At 36.9% G+C, this 16,368-nt stretch overlaps 1 protein-coding gene across 5 annotated transcripts in view; it reads left to right on the top strand.

Moving 5' to 3' along the window:
* The window catches only part of PTPRM (protein tyrosine phosphatase receptor type M), a 672,175-nt gene that overhangs the window by 97,150 nt on the left and 558,657 nt on the right, over window positions 1–16,368 (top strand). For all 5 annotated transcript variants that reach the window (XM_019649948.1, XM_019649947.1, XM_019649950.1 and 2 more), the window contains exon 2: window positions 3,078–3,349. In XM_019649948.1, the coding sequence (XP_019505493.1) occupies window positions 3,078–3,349 (272 nt within the window). The remainder of the gene's footprint in view (window positions 1–3,077; window positions 3,350–16,368) is intronic.

Genomic DNA, 16,368 nt, shown 5'->3' with positions numbered 1-16,368 from the left:
TAACAACCCTAATAATATTGGCTCCATTAACTCCCATCTGGTGTTTAGAATCCCAATGAATCCATCCTGAACCCTGCAGACTAGAGCTCTAATCTCCCCCTTCTCACTAGGGAGGCCCTGGAAATTATTCCCTTGTAATAGAGACCACTTTCTGCCAACTTAAAAATATGATCTAGGATTTGTCTTCTTCATCTTCCCATGTTGTTTCCTTTTTAAACTCAGGAGGGGAGCAGAAGCTCCATAGTTTCTTCACCGGTTCTTGCAGTTTCCCAGACAACTTAAGAGAATAGAAAGAGGAATGGCTCTTTCTATTATAAAACCACTAAACTTCTTTCCTTCTTACACTAAATGAAGGTACTTCTGCAGGATTTTTAGCCTGTTTAGAAGCCATCAATCACATGGGCTTTTTTTTTGAGAGGTTTGCCCCTGATTACTCTAAAACTTTAATGTCCTGTATAAAGTTACACATGAAACCAAAGGGACTTCTGTGTCATATGGATGTCACTCCCCTGTTGGCTAATCCTATTACAGCTAATCTGTATTGTAGAATCATGCCACATAACAAAGAAGACTGTTTTCTGGCTCAAAGAAGGATGGGGAAAAAAAGAAAAGACTATAAAAATTAGAATCATTTGAGTATTTGTAACTGAGAATGTCACCTTGACCTCCAAATAAAAATTTCTGTATACTTTAAACAGCTAAAAAAGCTGACCGAACATTTTGAGCTGGAATGGAGCATATTGAAGTATTGGGGGATATGCTATGTAGCTAGGAAAACTGTATTTTAGAGAACCCTGGTGATTTCCTGAACAGGATGATAGGAAGAAGTTTATACCAACCTGGGAAAAGAGACTTGTGTGTTTCAGCTTCATCCAAGCATCTGAACTAGATTTCACAGGATTTGAGAAACATGGACTTTTGTCATCCTTTGCATATTGTCATGTTGGCCACCCTTGGTTGCCCAAGTTTAAATGATGGAAACACTGCAAGAAATGATACCCTTGACAGTATGGCAATACTAATGGTTTTGTGATTCAGAGTTGGCTTCAAGGCCAGGTCAGGCCTATGTTGCAGATAACAGAGCCCCAAATGATTGAATATGGAATAAATCTGTTTATAATTTACTAAGAGCAGAAAAGTTCAATTTTAACTCATGTTATAAACACCAAAAACCTGCTTTAGATTATGGTAGAGTTGGTCAACCTTATGTATTTTGAAGGTTTCTTTTTTACACTTTGTAGGATATAGCTAACCTAAATCATTTCAATGACATTCTCTTGCCACTTGTTCCCATTCTCTGTTCCCAGCTCCTTCTTAAATCACATTTGCAGTTCTTTCTTATTACTGGAATATATGTTCCATAGATAACCCTTCCCTTGTGGCTTGGCTTTCATATTTCCAGGTGCATAACATTCATCTCTTGAAAAATTGTTCCATTTTCAAATAGCTACTATAATTTTCCTTTACTGTTGTAAAGGGGTTTGTTTTCTTCATATATGCTCAAATGGCACATGAAGAAATATGGGGTTATTGGAATGTGGCAGTAAGAGTAATGGGCTGGAATCTTAGAGGTTCAAAGTTCTGGTTTTGCCATTAACTCATCCTAAAACCTGGATAAGCTGCTTCCTGATCTCTGTGACTCCATTCCTATGTATGTTAAATGGCATTAACTCTAGCTCTCCTCATATAGGGACACTGTGAGGGTAATAGCCAGAAGCAACCATTTTATAATACTGACCCCTTAACACTACTAGCCTATTAATTTATAAATGCTATATTGATATTTATGGGTTTTTTTTAAAATTTAGTTGTCATAACAACTCTCTGGGAAAGGTAGTCTTCTTATTTGGCTGCTTAGGAAATCACAGCTTGTAGACAAGATAAAAATTCCAGTTTTTCTAGTATTGTGTATGTATGTTTATAGAGATGTATGGTGTATACTAAAAAATATATATCTACACACATACACACACAAACAAACATACATACGAATACCTCCTTGAAAATTACAGTTCACAGTGAGGGGAGTTTTAAAAGGAACACTCAAGGGCAATATTCTCCTCATCCAGTAGAAATCACGAGTCTAACCACCCCTGAGTAGTAGTTTATTTTTCATCTTTATACTCCAGATTTAGGTGTTTCAATCTAGTTTTCCTCTCCATTAAAGAATTGTTTTCCCTTTTATTTTAGAACATTTTGCTTTTATCTTTATGTGATATACAAAATTCATGTAATTATTTTAGTTGCTATTTCTGTTGATCTTAGACATGGGGAGGACCCAAGTGATACAGTTAATGCCGGGATATCTGGTAAGCTTGAATCCTCCTGGCAACTAATCAGCACTCATGGATGGGTTTGTGCTGTGACTGTAAATATACAGAAAGCTCATAGAGACTTCTGAGAATAACCATCCTCCCAATGGCACAGTGATTGTGTCAGTATGCTCAGTCATTCCCTGTCACGAAGCCAGTTGTTACAGCAGAGGGTGAAGGACGATGATGCTGAACTCTGAGAGTGATACTATGTTGACAACAAGGAGCATCCTAGGGCCAAATAAGTTTTCTAAGATTCCACAAATCAGTCCAATCTGTTATCTTTTTCTAGGTTATACGAGAATCTTAAAGTGGTTGGATTTCCAAATGGTGGTAATTATAACTTAGTGTTGTCCAATAGAACTTTCTGAAAAAATGGAAAGATTCAGTATTTGTGCTGTCCAATATGGTAGCAACTGGCCAGATGTGCCTATTTGGTGCTTGAAATGTGGCTAGTATTACCGAAGAACTAAACTTAATGTTGTGGAATAGCCACATATGGCTAATGACCACCAGGCTGATCAGTTCATATCTGCAAGTTACTCATACGTCTGTTACGTAGGAGACTAATTGCAGCGACATCTATGGAATTTTTCATGCATTTAACTTGAGAATACTTTTGGAGTAAAAAGGTATGAAAGAGATGGATTTTCAAAGTGTAAGTATTGGTTGAATTGCAGAGTCAATGCATGTAAATGATGGTGGCTTTTCAGATATGACTGGGAAGTTGTGTTTCAGGCTGTGACTCTGATTTCCTTTCCACAGGCTCTTTCATGTTGGTGAACACATCTGGGAGACCTGAGGGGCAGAGAGCCCACCTCCTCTTACCTCAGCTTAAAGAAAATGACACCCACTGCATTGATTTTCACTATTTTGTATCCAGTAAGAGTAATTCTGCTCCTGGGTTACTCAATGTCTATGTAAAGGTCAATAACGGGCCCTTGGGGAATCCTATCTGGAATATATCTGGAGACCCGACACATACCTGGAACAGGGCAGAACTGGCCATTAGTACTTTTTGGCCTAACTTTTATCAGGTATGCTTTTTGTTTTTATTTCATGTTTTGATGCATCTTCTATCTTCTAATGATATGGTTTTATGTCAGTACCAGAGAATGTTAAGAAGTGTTAGTTTTTCTTATACCAATGTAAGGAAAGCTTATGCTATTTGATAAGGAGTGCATTAAGGTCTTGTGTGTAACATTAAGTTGAGAAAGGAGTAAAAAACAGCATTCAAACTTGTTTATGCATATATTGTTTTAAAAACATAAAAGCAGTAACCTGCAGAAGGGCAGGAAATGCTATGTGCAAGAGTATTTTACCTTCTATATTAAGTAAGTCATACTGGATCCAGGGAGAAATAACACTTGATTCTTCCAGATGTGGATCTCAGCAGTAAATGAGTCATTAAGAAATGAGCCATCATAGAGACCAGCTAGGGAGGTGCAGGTCCTTGCTCCCACCCCCAGAAGCAATGGAAAGAAAATAGCATGTGTAGGCTGAGTTCTCGTCATGCAGGGCCTGCTATCCTTGCTGCTGTTATTTGGGTTTCTTCTCTTGAGACCCACATTGCCCACTTTGAGTTCTCATTTAAAGTATCAAGGGTGGAGGCCCAGGAGCAGTTAAGAAATGGGACAAAAGCAGCCCTGATGTCACATCTTAACTGTCAGAGAGTTCCCATACCACAAGAGCATCCTGACTTGGGTCAGAGGTAGGAAATTAGTGACAGTGGATTTTGGTGCTCTTTTTTCTTTTGCCTACAGCACCTTTAAAAATAACTTATTAATAATAATATTCAATTTCAAGCTAAGAGGATGCATTAAGAGGACTGTGATATTTTGCTTTTTTTTCTTAATTCTTTTGGCTCACTCAGGAGCCAGATGGAATGTGTATCGTACACATCTCTCATGTGTAACTGAGATTCTCAGCTAGACTCAGGGAAGGGAAAGTGGGTCTTCTCAAGGGCTACTTGTCATCCAAATGGCATGAACAGCACCCCGGAATTCATTCTACAGGTTTGGTGTTTATTGGAGAAGACGTTTCAATTCCTCTATCCCTGGATTTGAAATGGGAATAAATGGGAATAAATATCTTGCTCTTATGGATCTTTGTACTCTTGTACCTATAACAATTTCTGGTATTGAATGAGTGGTAAATGTTTGTTGAACAGAAATGAAGGGGTAGTGAAATCTCTGTTAGTTCACATATAAATTGTTAAAATCTTTATTTAGGGTATACTTTGGCAATACATTTTAAAGGTATTAAAAATTTAGATATGTCTAAATTTAGCAATCTAGTGTTAGGAATTCATCCTAAGGAAATAATGAAGAGTGGTTGCAAATAATTAACTACAGTGATATTCATGGCAGCTTATTTATAATAATGAAAACTTTATTTATAACTATAGAGGGTTAATTTATGCTACTTCAATACAAAAATTAATTTTGCAGCCATTAAGAATAATGTTATGCCAGACCATTTAATGATGAATTTAAGCTTATGTTGTTAAGTGGAAAAAACATGTATAAAGTAGTATCTCAAATCCCATTGTTTCAAATATATATATATATATATATGTGTGTGTGTGTGTGTGTGTGTGTGTGTGTGTGTGTGTGTGTGTGTGTATATATATATATATGTGTGTGTGTGTGTGTGTGTGTGTGTGTGTGTGTGTGTGTGTGTGTGTATATATATATATATATATATACTGCAATAAATGCTGAAATAAATATATTAAAAAAGGAAATCTCCCCAATTTGTAATTTGGTTTTTTTCTTCCTGCTGTATGTCATAGTCTAAACTTTCCTCATATACATGTACTGTTTTTACTTATAAAACACAAAAGAATAAAAAAAAACTAGTTTTTCTTCCAGAGTGAAAATATTCTATTTCACGAATAACCTTTTTTATAAATGTATTATCTACCGTGTTTCCCTGAAAATAAGACTGGGTCTTATACTAATTTTATCTCCAGCAATCTGCATTTATTCATGTACAAAAATCTACATTTATTCCCACAGTCATATCTGGCTGATGATCTTAACTGGAGCTTATGTTTGGGGTAGGACTTATATTACGAGCATCCTGAAAAATCATGCTAGGGCTTATTTTCCTGTTAGGTCTTATTTTCAGGAAAACACGGTGTGAGTGGTATAATTAAAAAACATGGCCTCTGGGACAAAGGTTAGTCTTTCATCAGATGAAAATGTAAGAAGGTGAAATGGGTTTGGCTAAGCTAGGCTTTGAAAGGCTTTTGTAAGATGGACTAAGCTAAGAGGCTGAATGTTTTTAGAAACTTCTTTAGAAGGAGATGTTACCAAAGTAGAGAAGGCCTAAGCCTGTGATGTTCCCACTGCCCCTCTGGAACCCTCCCTTTCTTAGTTTCCAGGCATCTGCTGGGCTGAGGCCAGCAGGACACATTTCAAGACAAGATCACAAGGTATGCCCTGCTCACATGATCCCTGATTTTCTTCTCTTTCTTTTTGGTGCCCTCTTTCTAGCTTATAGATGGCTGCCTTCTCATTTTGTCTGTGTGGTCACATGGCCTTTCTTCCACATGTGGAGAGAGAGAGAGGGAAGGGGAGAGAGAGAGAGAGAGAGAGAGAGAGAGAGAGAGAGAGAGAGAGAGAGAGAGAGAGAGAGAGAAAGAAAAAGAAAGAGAGTAACACCTTGGTCTCTCTTCCTCTTCTTATAAGGACACTAATCTCATGATGGGGGCTCCATCTTCATGACTGCATATAAAACTAAGTACATCCCTAAGGCTTCATCTCAAAATACCATAACATTGGGAGTTAGGGCTTCAATGTATAAATTTGGAAGGTGGAGGAACACAACATTCTGTCCATTAACAGCCTTTAACACACCTAGCTCAGACCATCAAAATTAAAGAAGTGACTTAATTTATAAAGACTTAGGAGATCAGCCTTTCAAAAGGAATTATCAAGCAATATTGAAAGAAAGGTAGTCCTGCATATCAGACCATTGTTATTTTCAATGAAATTTTCCTTTATTGATCTCTTTTGAATAAATTGCTCTGCCTTCCCAATTGTGAACCTCTGACCCTAACCCCCAAGCCCTCCTACTTCCCTCTGTGACTTCTCCCACATTACTGAGCAGTATGTGATTTAACGTATTGAACTGGAACTTAATTCTCATTGTAGCTTTTTGGTTCATTGGAGGATTCTTTAGAAATGGCTTCCTACTTTGAATTTAAAGGTGGATTTGTAGAGACTCTCTAATACAGCATTGTTAAGTGTTTAAGAACCTAGTGATCAACATCGGTAAAGGGTTTGGATCTACTAAAAATGCACTTGTTCATTTGTTTTCTGAGCACTCCAAATAACCATTAGCCTTGAAAGTTTTAAAGGCATAGTTAAGGTAGTACTTTCCTCTTATTTTCCCTTTATCTCTTGGGTAGTAAACATACTGAAGTCATTATCATAATCATAACATAAGCTATTAGGTGAATGGCACTCTGTAGATGATACAATAGAGATGTCAGCAGGAAACTTACAAATGCTGAGCGAGAGGCCTTAAAATCACCATATAAGACCTGAATGATGTTTCCCAGTTGGGACGAGAAAAGACAAGTTGTATGAAAAGGAGGTGAAGAAGAAGGAAACCACCTACCAAATCCTATTTCCACCCCTGGCCCAACATGTCAGCCTAACTGGAGATGATTAGAAAAAAAAAAGCAGTCAGAAAAATAAGTTTTCTGTGTTCAGGCAGCACTGCCCCAGGGACAGGCTTCTCTGGTGCAGACTCTGGTCCCCAGCCTGTGTGGCTGGCACACCCTTACTGAGGATGAGGAGATGGGCTGTCATATCTCGATGCTTTAAAAATGTGAAACATGCATGAGCCTATCTACTTTTGAATTAATTTCCCATATAGATTTTTCTATAAGGACTTTTGCCTGAGGAAGTGGGTCTTTTATGTGACTATTTTATTTCTAATTGGAAAATAGAAAAAAATCCTGATATTGTATGTGCATCTGTGTGTGATATTTTCTTTTATGAACATGGTTCATCAAAGTCAATATTCAAATGATGCATTCTTAGGCTATAGATAGGCTTTTTGGGGGCTGAAAAGCTGAGGACAAGACATCTAATGGAGGTGGTACCCTTGAGAGACCCTCTCTCAGTACACAGGGAATCTGCTTCCCACAGACATCACCTCTACATTAGTGTTTAGGCTACAAGATATGTTATTGAGATTTAAAAAGTTAATATAAAGTAAACAGATACTTGAAAACTAGTATATTAAAATAATTTATAGTCATACAATATTTTAATTCTGTAAGACACTTTTATACTTTATTAAATAGTTTTGATATAATAAGTGAAGATCTATACATTAACTCTTTCAAAGGAATTTCATATTGTATGAAAATGGGTAGCATCACAGTGTATTAAAAGAACATATGCTTTGGATCAGACAGAACTGAATTTGAATATTAAGCCTGTTTACTTATAAGCTCAGGCAAGTGATATAAACTTACTGGCACTCACTTCCCTGATTATGGTACTAAATATAAATACTGTGCAGGGCATTAAGATGAAAGAAGAAGCACATTTGGTATGTGCTAGCCTCTCAATAGATGGTGGTAGTTTATTGAGATTAAGATTTGTGGAAGACAGTAAAAAGGGATCAACTAATTGGCTGAGTGCTTTCTCCCTACTATGTCCTTAAATGTGTTTCATGAAATGGCAAAAGGTGTTCAATGAAAAAGAGTTTCGGGAACAAAACCTTCAGTGAAACACTGGGTGAAAAGAGGTGAATCAAGTTCCTTTCCACTAGAACATTCCAGAAATGCTATCACGCAAAAAAGAATGAGGTACAGTTTCCTGAGGGTCCGGTGGCATCAGCCTTCTCCAGCCTGACTACATCATGGGAACGAGTGCTCCAGGGGCAATGGTTGGGCACCGCTGCTGGGCTCCATACAGCTGTCCTGTCCCTTTTGTTAAAAATATTCATTTCTCTTTCAATTTTGGCTGTAAAATACTGAGTTGCTTTTCATCTTGGTAAGAATATGAATTTTGTAGTTGTTGGATTTGAGGAGGTTTTCAATAAAACTAGCCACAACTGACCTGTGCCTTTGATAAACATAGTAGGTTTTCTTGGGCATCTCTTGTTTTTGCAGTCTTTCCCCTAATGCTCTCTTTATTAAGCACTTTTAGAATTTTAAATGCTTCTTAGCAGAGTAAAGTGTTCTTGCCACAGTAGTCATTTTACTCATATGTAGCTTTTCTTATTTATAGGAGAAAGTAATCTACAGGTAGAAATCACAATGGTAACCTGCACAAAATACAGCTATTTGCAGGTTAATTACTATTCATTAAAACATAAACTGTCAAATATTTGGTGATTAGCACATATTTTATTCCTTAATTAATGTTTGTCCTAATTACTGCTGCTTAGAACTTGCCCCTCTGTTGGGCAGCAGCACTGGGAAGTGAGAAGTACCCTGCTACTTGCTTTCATCAGGGCACCTGGGCAGTAGCACCTGCTTCCTTTGACTTGGACATTGACTTCCTACCATTTTAAGAATAGTAATTTACTGGCCGGCCGAGTGGCTCAGTTGGTTAAGACCTCGCTCAAGAGTGCAAGCTCTGAGCAACAAGGTCACCGGTTTGATTCACGGCCCGAGCTGAGCTGCCAACAGGTGGCAGGATGGCAGCTTAAAAAAAAAAAAAGAATAGTAATTTACTCTCACAAGCACCCTCTTGCTTTATTGTGCTGATTTTAAAAAGAAAAAAAAAGGACTCTGCTTTGATTCTGCTTCTTCCCCTACTCTCTCCTTTCTCCTGTACCCACAAGTTTCCAGAGGCCACCCATTAGTTTCTCTGGGTTCCTAACCCTGCATGCACCCAGACAGGCTGCTGGAATCTCACACCCTTTCTCCCTGCTTTGGAATACAGTGTTTCTCAGTCCAGTCAGAGACCAGCAAGGGAGTGATCTCTAATTCAAATGGTTGCTCTAAAAAGAGAAAAATGCGTAGGTGGACTCCCCCACTCCTCTCAATAAAGGACCTGGGCTCGGGGCATGTGGGCAGTGACAACAGGGAATGTGAGGATAAAGTCAAGGAATGATGGCAGTCTTCTTATTCTCTAGAACCTCCATGTTAAAACAAATTCCTTAATGTACTGAAGGTCCTGGGAGAAGATGAAGACTAGATTCCAGCTGAGCCTGATCAAAATTCTCTGTGCAGCGAGAACACGAAGGAGCTTGCCCTTTGGGGGGCTACACCCAGAATTACACTCTAGCAGTCCGACACCTTTCCCAGTAAATGAGGAGCTGAGGGAGTAGGAATGACTTGATCATGCCCATCTCTGCACATTCAACTCCAGTCTTTGCTGCCTGCCCATCCACCTCGGCTTCTTTGCTGAGTTGGTCTGCAGCCCATTTATTTTACTAGACAGTCACGTAAAGCCACCCTGAGTGACAGCAGCTGCATACATTGGCTGCTCAGCGATAAGTGTTTTACACCTAATAGGTGAGTGTTTCCAAATTGTGGTCCACAAATCCAAGGAATGTTAAAACGCATTAGTTGACCAAATGGAAAGATGCACTGAATTAACACATTCTGTACTATAAGCCATTTCAGAGCCAGGCTATGTCTCCGAATCTCCAGGAGGAACAAATGCTGGATGTAGGTGCCCAGCTAGAGTTTGGGCATCAGTTTAGGCTTTTGTAGAGCATTTTTTGAGTCTAGTGTGCCCTGGAGCACACTTGGGAAGTAGTGATATGTACTAATGGAAAAATAGAACATTCCCTGACTCCATAAATTCCTTAGCTTATGGCTCTTATTCCAGGTGCAAGACAATTGAATTGCAGCATTCTTCTAAGATGACGTGGGGAATTAGATGTGGCAGTGAAATATAACTTTGTCTCAGGCAGGAAAGTTATTCTAAGCAGTCACTCCTGTCCTCTGCGTTTTGTGCTTTAAAAAGATGAAGAGAATATTTTAAGAAATCAGTGGGGACACACCAGTCTGTCACTTTAGAATGGACCCAGAGCTGTATTTAGGGAGTAGATCATTTCACGTGATGGGTTTTTTTTTAATCTTCAAAGATAATATTTTTAGAAATTTATGTATTTTAAACTTAACCATATCTCCAAGTTTCATTCTCAGCTTGTGATTATTGTTTAATAATCACACACAGATAAGTAATTCTTCTGCGTTAACATTCTTCTCTGTGGTCTATTGCTTCTTGGTTACCAACACTTCTCCCTAAAGCCTTCATATGTTTTTTGTTTTCTTTACCTTAACTTTTTTCCATATCCCATTTTTTTATAGAATGAGTAGTTGAGCTATGATTAGAAAAGATTTGAAAAGAACATTGTTTTCAAAGTCAAGGGAAAACAAAAAGTGAGGAAAGTCATGTTTATTGGTAGAAAAAAACAGATGAAGTCATGTAAGAATAACTTGAATAGGTATGACTAAGCACTGATATTTAGCTGCACCGTGAAGCTTGTTGTCTTTGAATGCCTTTAACTTTGAGAAAATTGGTTTTTACTTTGATAATATGTCCATATAAACCAATGCTTCCATATTTTCTTCCTGATGTTTTTAAGACCACATAGTTTATGGTTTTACTTTGCCTCCTTATCATTACAGAAGCATTTATTTTACTGTATATGGTTTTGGTTGTTATTTAACTCATTAAAACAAAACAAGGCAAACAATGGCTTTTGTGAATGGGTATAATCTACCTTAGCTTTTTATTTAAATCAAAACTAGAAAGGATCTACTAGGTTATGTGTGGGAAGACAGACATATACCATTTAATCTCCATTGTTCTAGGGAATTAACAAATAACTTCCACGAACACATTTTCCGTTTTCTGTGGTGAGTATTTGTGTTGGTAAGCAAACTTCTTTTCTTCGCTCCCACATAGCAAGGGTATGTGGTAGCAAGGGTATGTGGCATCATGGAAAGCTAATTTTGCTTTTCACTGAAGCAGAGAGGATCAGAGATACAGCAGTGTTAAGCTGCTTCCTGTCTCCTGTTTGGCAGGCATTTGAAGGATAACCTGATGTCAACCCACTCACAGGCCAACATCCAGGATGACTTTTTCTGAGCAAATGAAAGAGTCAGTAGTTTAGCTGGTTGTTTCTGTCGACGGAAGATGTCCAAATCTATAGAAAAGAATTTATTTGAGTCAAATTTTTGAGGACATACCTGGAAGCAAGATCTCTATGGATTGAGAAAATGCTCTGGAGGATGACCTTTTATGTATTTAGAATCAAAGGAGAAAATGTAAGGAAGGTACATGAAATCTACTGGTGGTAGATTAAGCAGGTGGGAGAAAGCAAAGCAGGGAAATCTGTAGGACTGGATAAAAAGTAATATGGAGAAACACATACTTCACATTGGTGGGTACAGGATAGTTAATAATTAACATCTATAGTACATAGAGATGTTATGTGGGGAATAAGATAACAATGAGGGGTTCTGTGGTCTTATGCTCTGGTTGTCTTGTGCTCTGGTGCCTGTGTTTACACCTTTGAGGGGTATAGAAAATTACTCTAAAATGTTAAATTATGTTATCCTAGATGCATAAGAACAGTGGACAAGGCTCGCTTAAAGTAAAGATTGACCTTCACTGAGACATGACTACCTGCCATGGCCTGCCCAGTTAGGAATTTATGATCAGACCATACTGTGTGGTTACTTTTGGTCACTGAGCTTGTCAGTCCTTCCATGTGGCCCCCCTGAGCTTGTCAGTTTTATTATATAGCCCCATTTTCATTCACATTTCCTACCTAAGAGCAAAAGGAATTTTCCAAAGACTCCAAAGTCTATGAGATGTCTCCTGAGATGATATTTGTTGAGTGATTGAATGAATATTGATTCTCTTAATTTTACATTTCTTTATATCCCATGGCTACAGGTAATATTATATCTGGGAATCATCAGCAAAAATGAATATTGAGTCTGTATTATGCCCAAGTACAGTAATACCTTGGTTTGCAAGCATAATTTGTTCCAGAAACAAACTACTCGTATTGCAAGACATTGCTCGTTTACCAAGTTAAAATTCGTTGGAAATGTTTGCTCGTCTTGTGGAACACTTGCAAACCAAGTCACTCACAATCCAAGGTTTTACTGTATTTGGATAGAAACGGGGACTCAGAGTGAACCAAAGCACACTAATACAGTCAATTCTCATTATTCTCAGTTATGTCCTGTAAAGTCACAGCAAGTACTGGATTACTGAATACTGAACTGTGCTTCTGTGGGAAATACGGGATTAGCCTTGTGAGCCTCTGGTCAAAACATTTTCGTCAACCAATCAATACATAACCTTGTTTTATGTGTGTTTCTGTTAAAGACAGCTTATTTAATATATACATGTATATATTATAAATAATATACTATATCGTACATAATATATATTATATAATATATTAATATATATTGTGCATATATATACTGGGGGTGCCAAAAAAATGTATACAAGCGGACACTTTGGTCAGCATTGCTCAAGCAGTAGTTCGCTGTAGTCAGAAGTGTCTGGACGCTGATGGTAACCACTTTGAATACTTCTTGTAATTGCAGAAGTCAAACGAAACTTGTATTCATCTTTTGTTATTGATATATATTAAGTATTACAATTTTAGTTCAGCTTTCCTTTCTTAAAATGTGTATACATTTTTTGGACATACTCTGTGTGTGTGTGTGCATATGTGTGTGTATGTGTGTGTGTATTTATATATATGTGTTTATGTATTTATTTATTTGATAAATTGATTCTTAACATTGAACTCAGCCAACAGCATTATGGCTCATGCCTAAATGAAACTTGTCTAACACACATGTTTTCTCCATAAGCAAAATTACAGTCTTCTTGACTTTAGGGATACTAAACAGTATATCAGCACTACATTTGGGACCATGTTAAACAGCAACATCACCAATAAAAGGCAGAAAAATGTGGCCCTAAATATACTGGGATAATGACACTTGTTTATATAGTATGAGAGCTAAAACAAGAAAGCAGACAGAGCATTGCCTTGTTCAAACTCAACGTGTGTGTAGGACAACTCAGACTTTTACCACTCTGTACATATTTACAAATGATCATGAAAGCTTTGCAAGTATTGATTTTGGGGTTTCAAATTAATTAGTGAGTAGACAAGTTCACAAATACGGAACCCACAAATAATTAGGATTAGTTATATTTCCTGTTAAGCCAAGTCCAAAAAAAGGTGTGGGGTTTTTTTGTATTTATTTTTCTAATTGCAGTTGATATTCAATATTGTATTAGTTTCAGGTATACAGCATAGTGGTTAGACATTTTTGTAATTTGCAAAATAACGCCCTGATAAGTCTAGTACCCACATGACACCATACATAGTTATTACAATATTATTTACTAAATTCCCTATATTGTACTTTACAACCCCATGACTATTTTATAACTGCCAATTTGTATTTCTTAATCCCTTTATCTTTTTCACTCAGTCCCCCCAAACCTCTTCCCATCTTGCAACCATCAGTTTGTTCTCTGTATCTATGAGTCTCTTTGGGTTTTGTTTGCTCATTTATTTTGTTTTTTAGATTCCACATATAAATGAATTTATAAAACATTTGTCTTTCCCTGTTTGACTTATTTCACTTAGCATAATAAATACCCTCTAGGTCCATCCATGTTGTCACAAATGGTAAGATTTCATTCTTTTTTATGGCCAACTAATATTCCATTGTATATATGCACCATTCTTCTTTACCCAGTTGTCTATTGATGGGCATTTAGGTTGCTTCCATACCTTAGCTATTATAAATAATGCTGCAGTGAGCATAGGGATGCATATATCTTTTGGAATTAGTGTTTTGGGTTTCTTCAGATAAATACCCAGAAGTGGAATTGCTGGGTCATAGATAGTTCTATTTTTAATTTTTTTGAGAAACCCCCATACATTTTCCATTGTAGCTGCACCAATTGCAGTCCCACCAACAGTGCACAAATGTGCATCCTTTTCTCCACATCCTCACCTGTATTTGTTGTTTGTTTTGATTTATTGTGATGGCCCTTCTGACAGGTGTGAGGCGACATCTCATTGTGGTTTTAATTTGCACATCTTTGATGATTAGTGATGTTGCGTATTGTCATCTGTATGTTTTCTGTGGAGAAATGTCTGTCAGATCCTCTGCCTATTTTTTTTATTGGATTGTTTTGTGTGTGTGTGTGTTAAGTTGCTTGAGTTTTTTATAACTTTTGGACATTTACTCCTTATCGGATGTATCATTGGTGAATATTTTCTCCCATTCAGTAGGTTGCCTTTTCATTTTATTGATGGTTTCTTTTGCTGTACAAAAACTTTTTAGTTTGATGTAGTTCCATTTGTGTATGTTTTCTTTTGTTTCCCTTGCCTGAGGAGATACATCCAAAAATATTTAAATAAATTGCTAAGTAGGCAAATTCACAAAAATCTGTAAATAGTGAGGATTAATTGCATGTCCTATTAATCCAAATCCAGAAAAAGTTTTTTATGATTAAACATTGTTTTGTGGCAAAATTATTCTAGAATAAGATAGGGTGGCTCTCTGATTCTGTCGTACTGATCCACCACTTTAGTTTCCAATTTTTTAAATATAATAGATTTAAAAAGATAAAAGGATAAACCCCTTTATCCATGGTTTTGCATTCTGAAGTTTTAGTTACCCATGGTCAACTGCTGTCTGAAAATATTAAATGGAAAATTGCAGAACTAAGCAATTCATATGTTTTAAATTGCATGCTACTATGAGTATCGTGATGAATTCTAAAAACTTCCTGCCCAGGACATGAATCATCCCTTTGTCCAGCATATCCATGCCCACTAGTCACTTTGACCACATATCCATGCCTAAGGATATGCTTTGTCCAGCATATTCGTGCCAAAGCATCTGTCTTGGTTATCAGAGGTGGGGGGAGGGGGGACCATAGTCACATAGTCACACTATATTATTATAACTGTTCTATTTTTTATTATTATTACTGTTAACTGCTCATTGTGCATAATTTATAAATTAAACTTTATCATAGGTATGTATTTATAGGAAAAAACATAGTATGTATAAGATTCAGTACTATCCGTGGTTTCAGGCATTCACTGGGGTCTTGGAGCGTATCCCTTGTGGATAAGGGGAGACTATCATAAATTAGATTGGGATAGTTGGCAAAGATATTTTTCCTAAAAATGTGTGTGTTTCAGTAAAAACAAACAAAACATTTAGCTGAAATGTCACTAATGCCAAAGAACATTGTGTAGAATGAGATCTGAGGGTCAGGTTTTAATATTGAAGTGTTATAAATTCTCAGTAGTTTAGTTATTTTATAGAATATTTGACTGCTAAATGAGTTTGATTTTGTTTAATTTTTAATTTAATTTATTTTATCCATTGTTTTGAGGTGTACAAAGTAATTAGTTTCTATGTTTTTTTTTTGGTATATTGCAATTATACTTTTTAAAAAATTGATAATGATACAACACACTTAAGTGAGCATTTAAAACACCACCTGCGTAATACAGCTGAAACAAGTCAAACAAGCCAGGGAGAGAGGGTTTTGTCTATGCCATTGCTGGAATACAGGACTCTCACACAAAGTGCAAGGCATATTGTATTTGGCTGTGACAAACTATTGCTGTTGATAAGTACTTTCTTGTTATCTAGAATGATGGCATTCTGTTGGTGAGCCAAGAAGGAAAGTTTTCTCTTAAAGCAGAAGTCTAGATAGCGAATATTTCAGGCTTTATGTGCCAGATGGTCTCTGTGGGAAGTATTCAACTCTGCTGTTGTGTGAGAGTTGTCATAGACAATAAGTAAATGAATGAGCATGGCTGTGTTCCAGTAAAACTTAATTTATGTATGCTGAAAGCTGAATGTCATAAAATTGTCTGTATCACAAAATATTATTCTTTTTTTAATGTCCTCCCACCACTAAAACTGTAAAAACCTTCTTTAGTTTATGGGCAATACAAAAATAGAAATTGAGGCAGATTTGGCCCATTGGCTGTAGTTTGCCAACCCTTGTCTTAAAATTTATGTTGATCAAACTATGTCATATAA

This window comes from Hipposideros armiger, unplaced genomic scaffold, assembly GCF_001890085.2.
Source record: "Hipposideros armiger isolate ML-2016 unplaced genomic scaffold, ASM189008v1 scaffold_136, whole genome shotgun sequence".
NCBI classification, from domain to species: Eukaryota; Metazoa; Chordata; class Mammalia; order Chiroptera; family Hipposideridae; genus Hipposideros; species Hipposideros armiger.
This window is presented reverse-complemented; position numbering and strand designations above follow the sequence as displayed.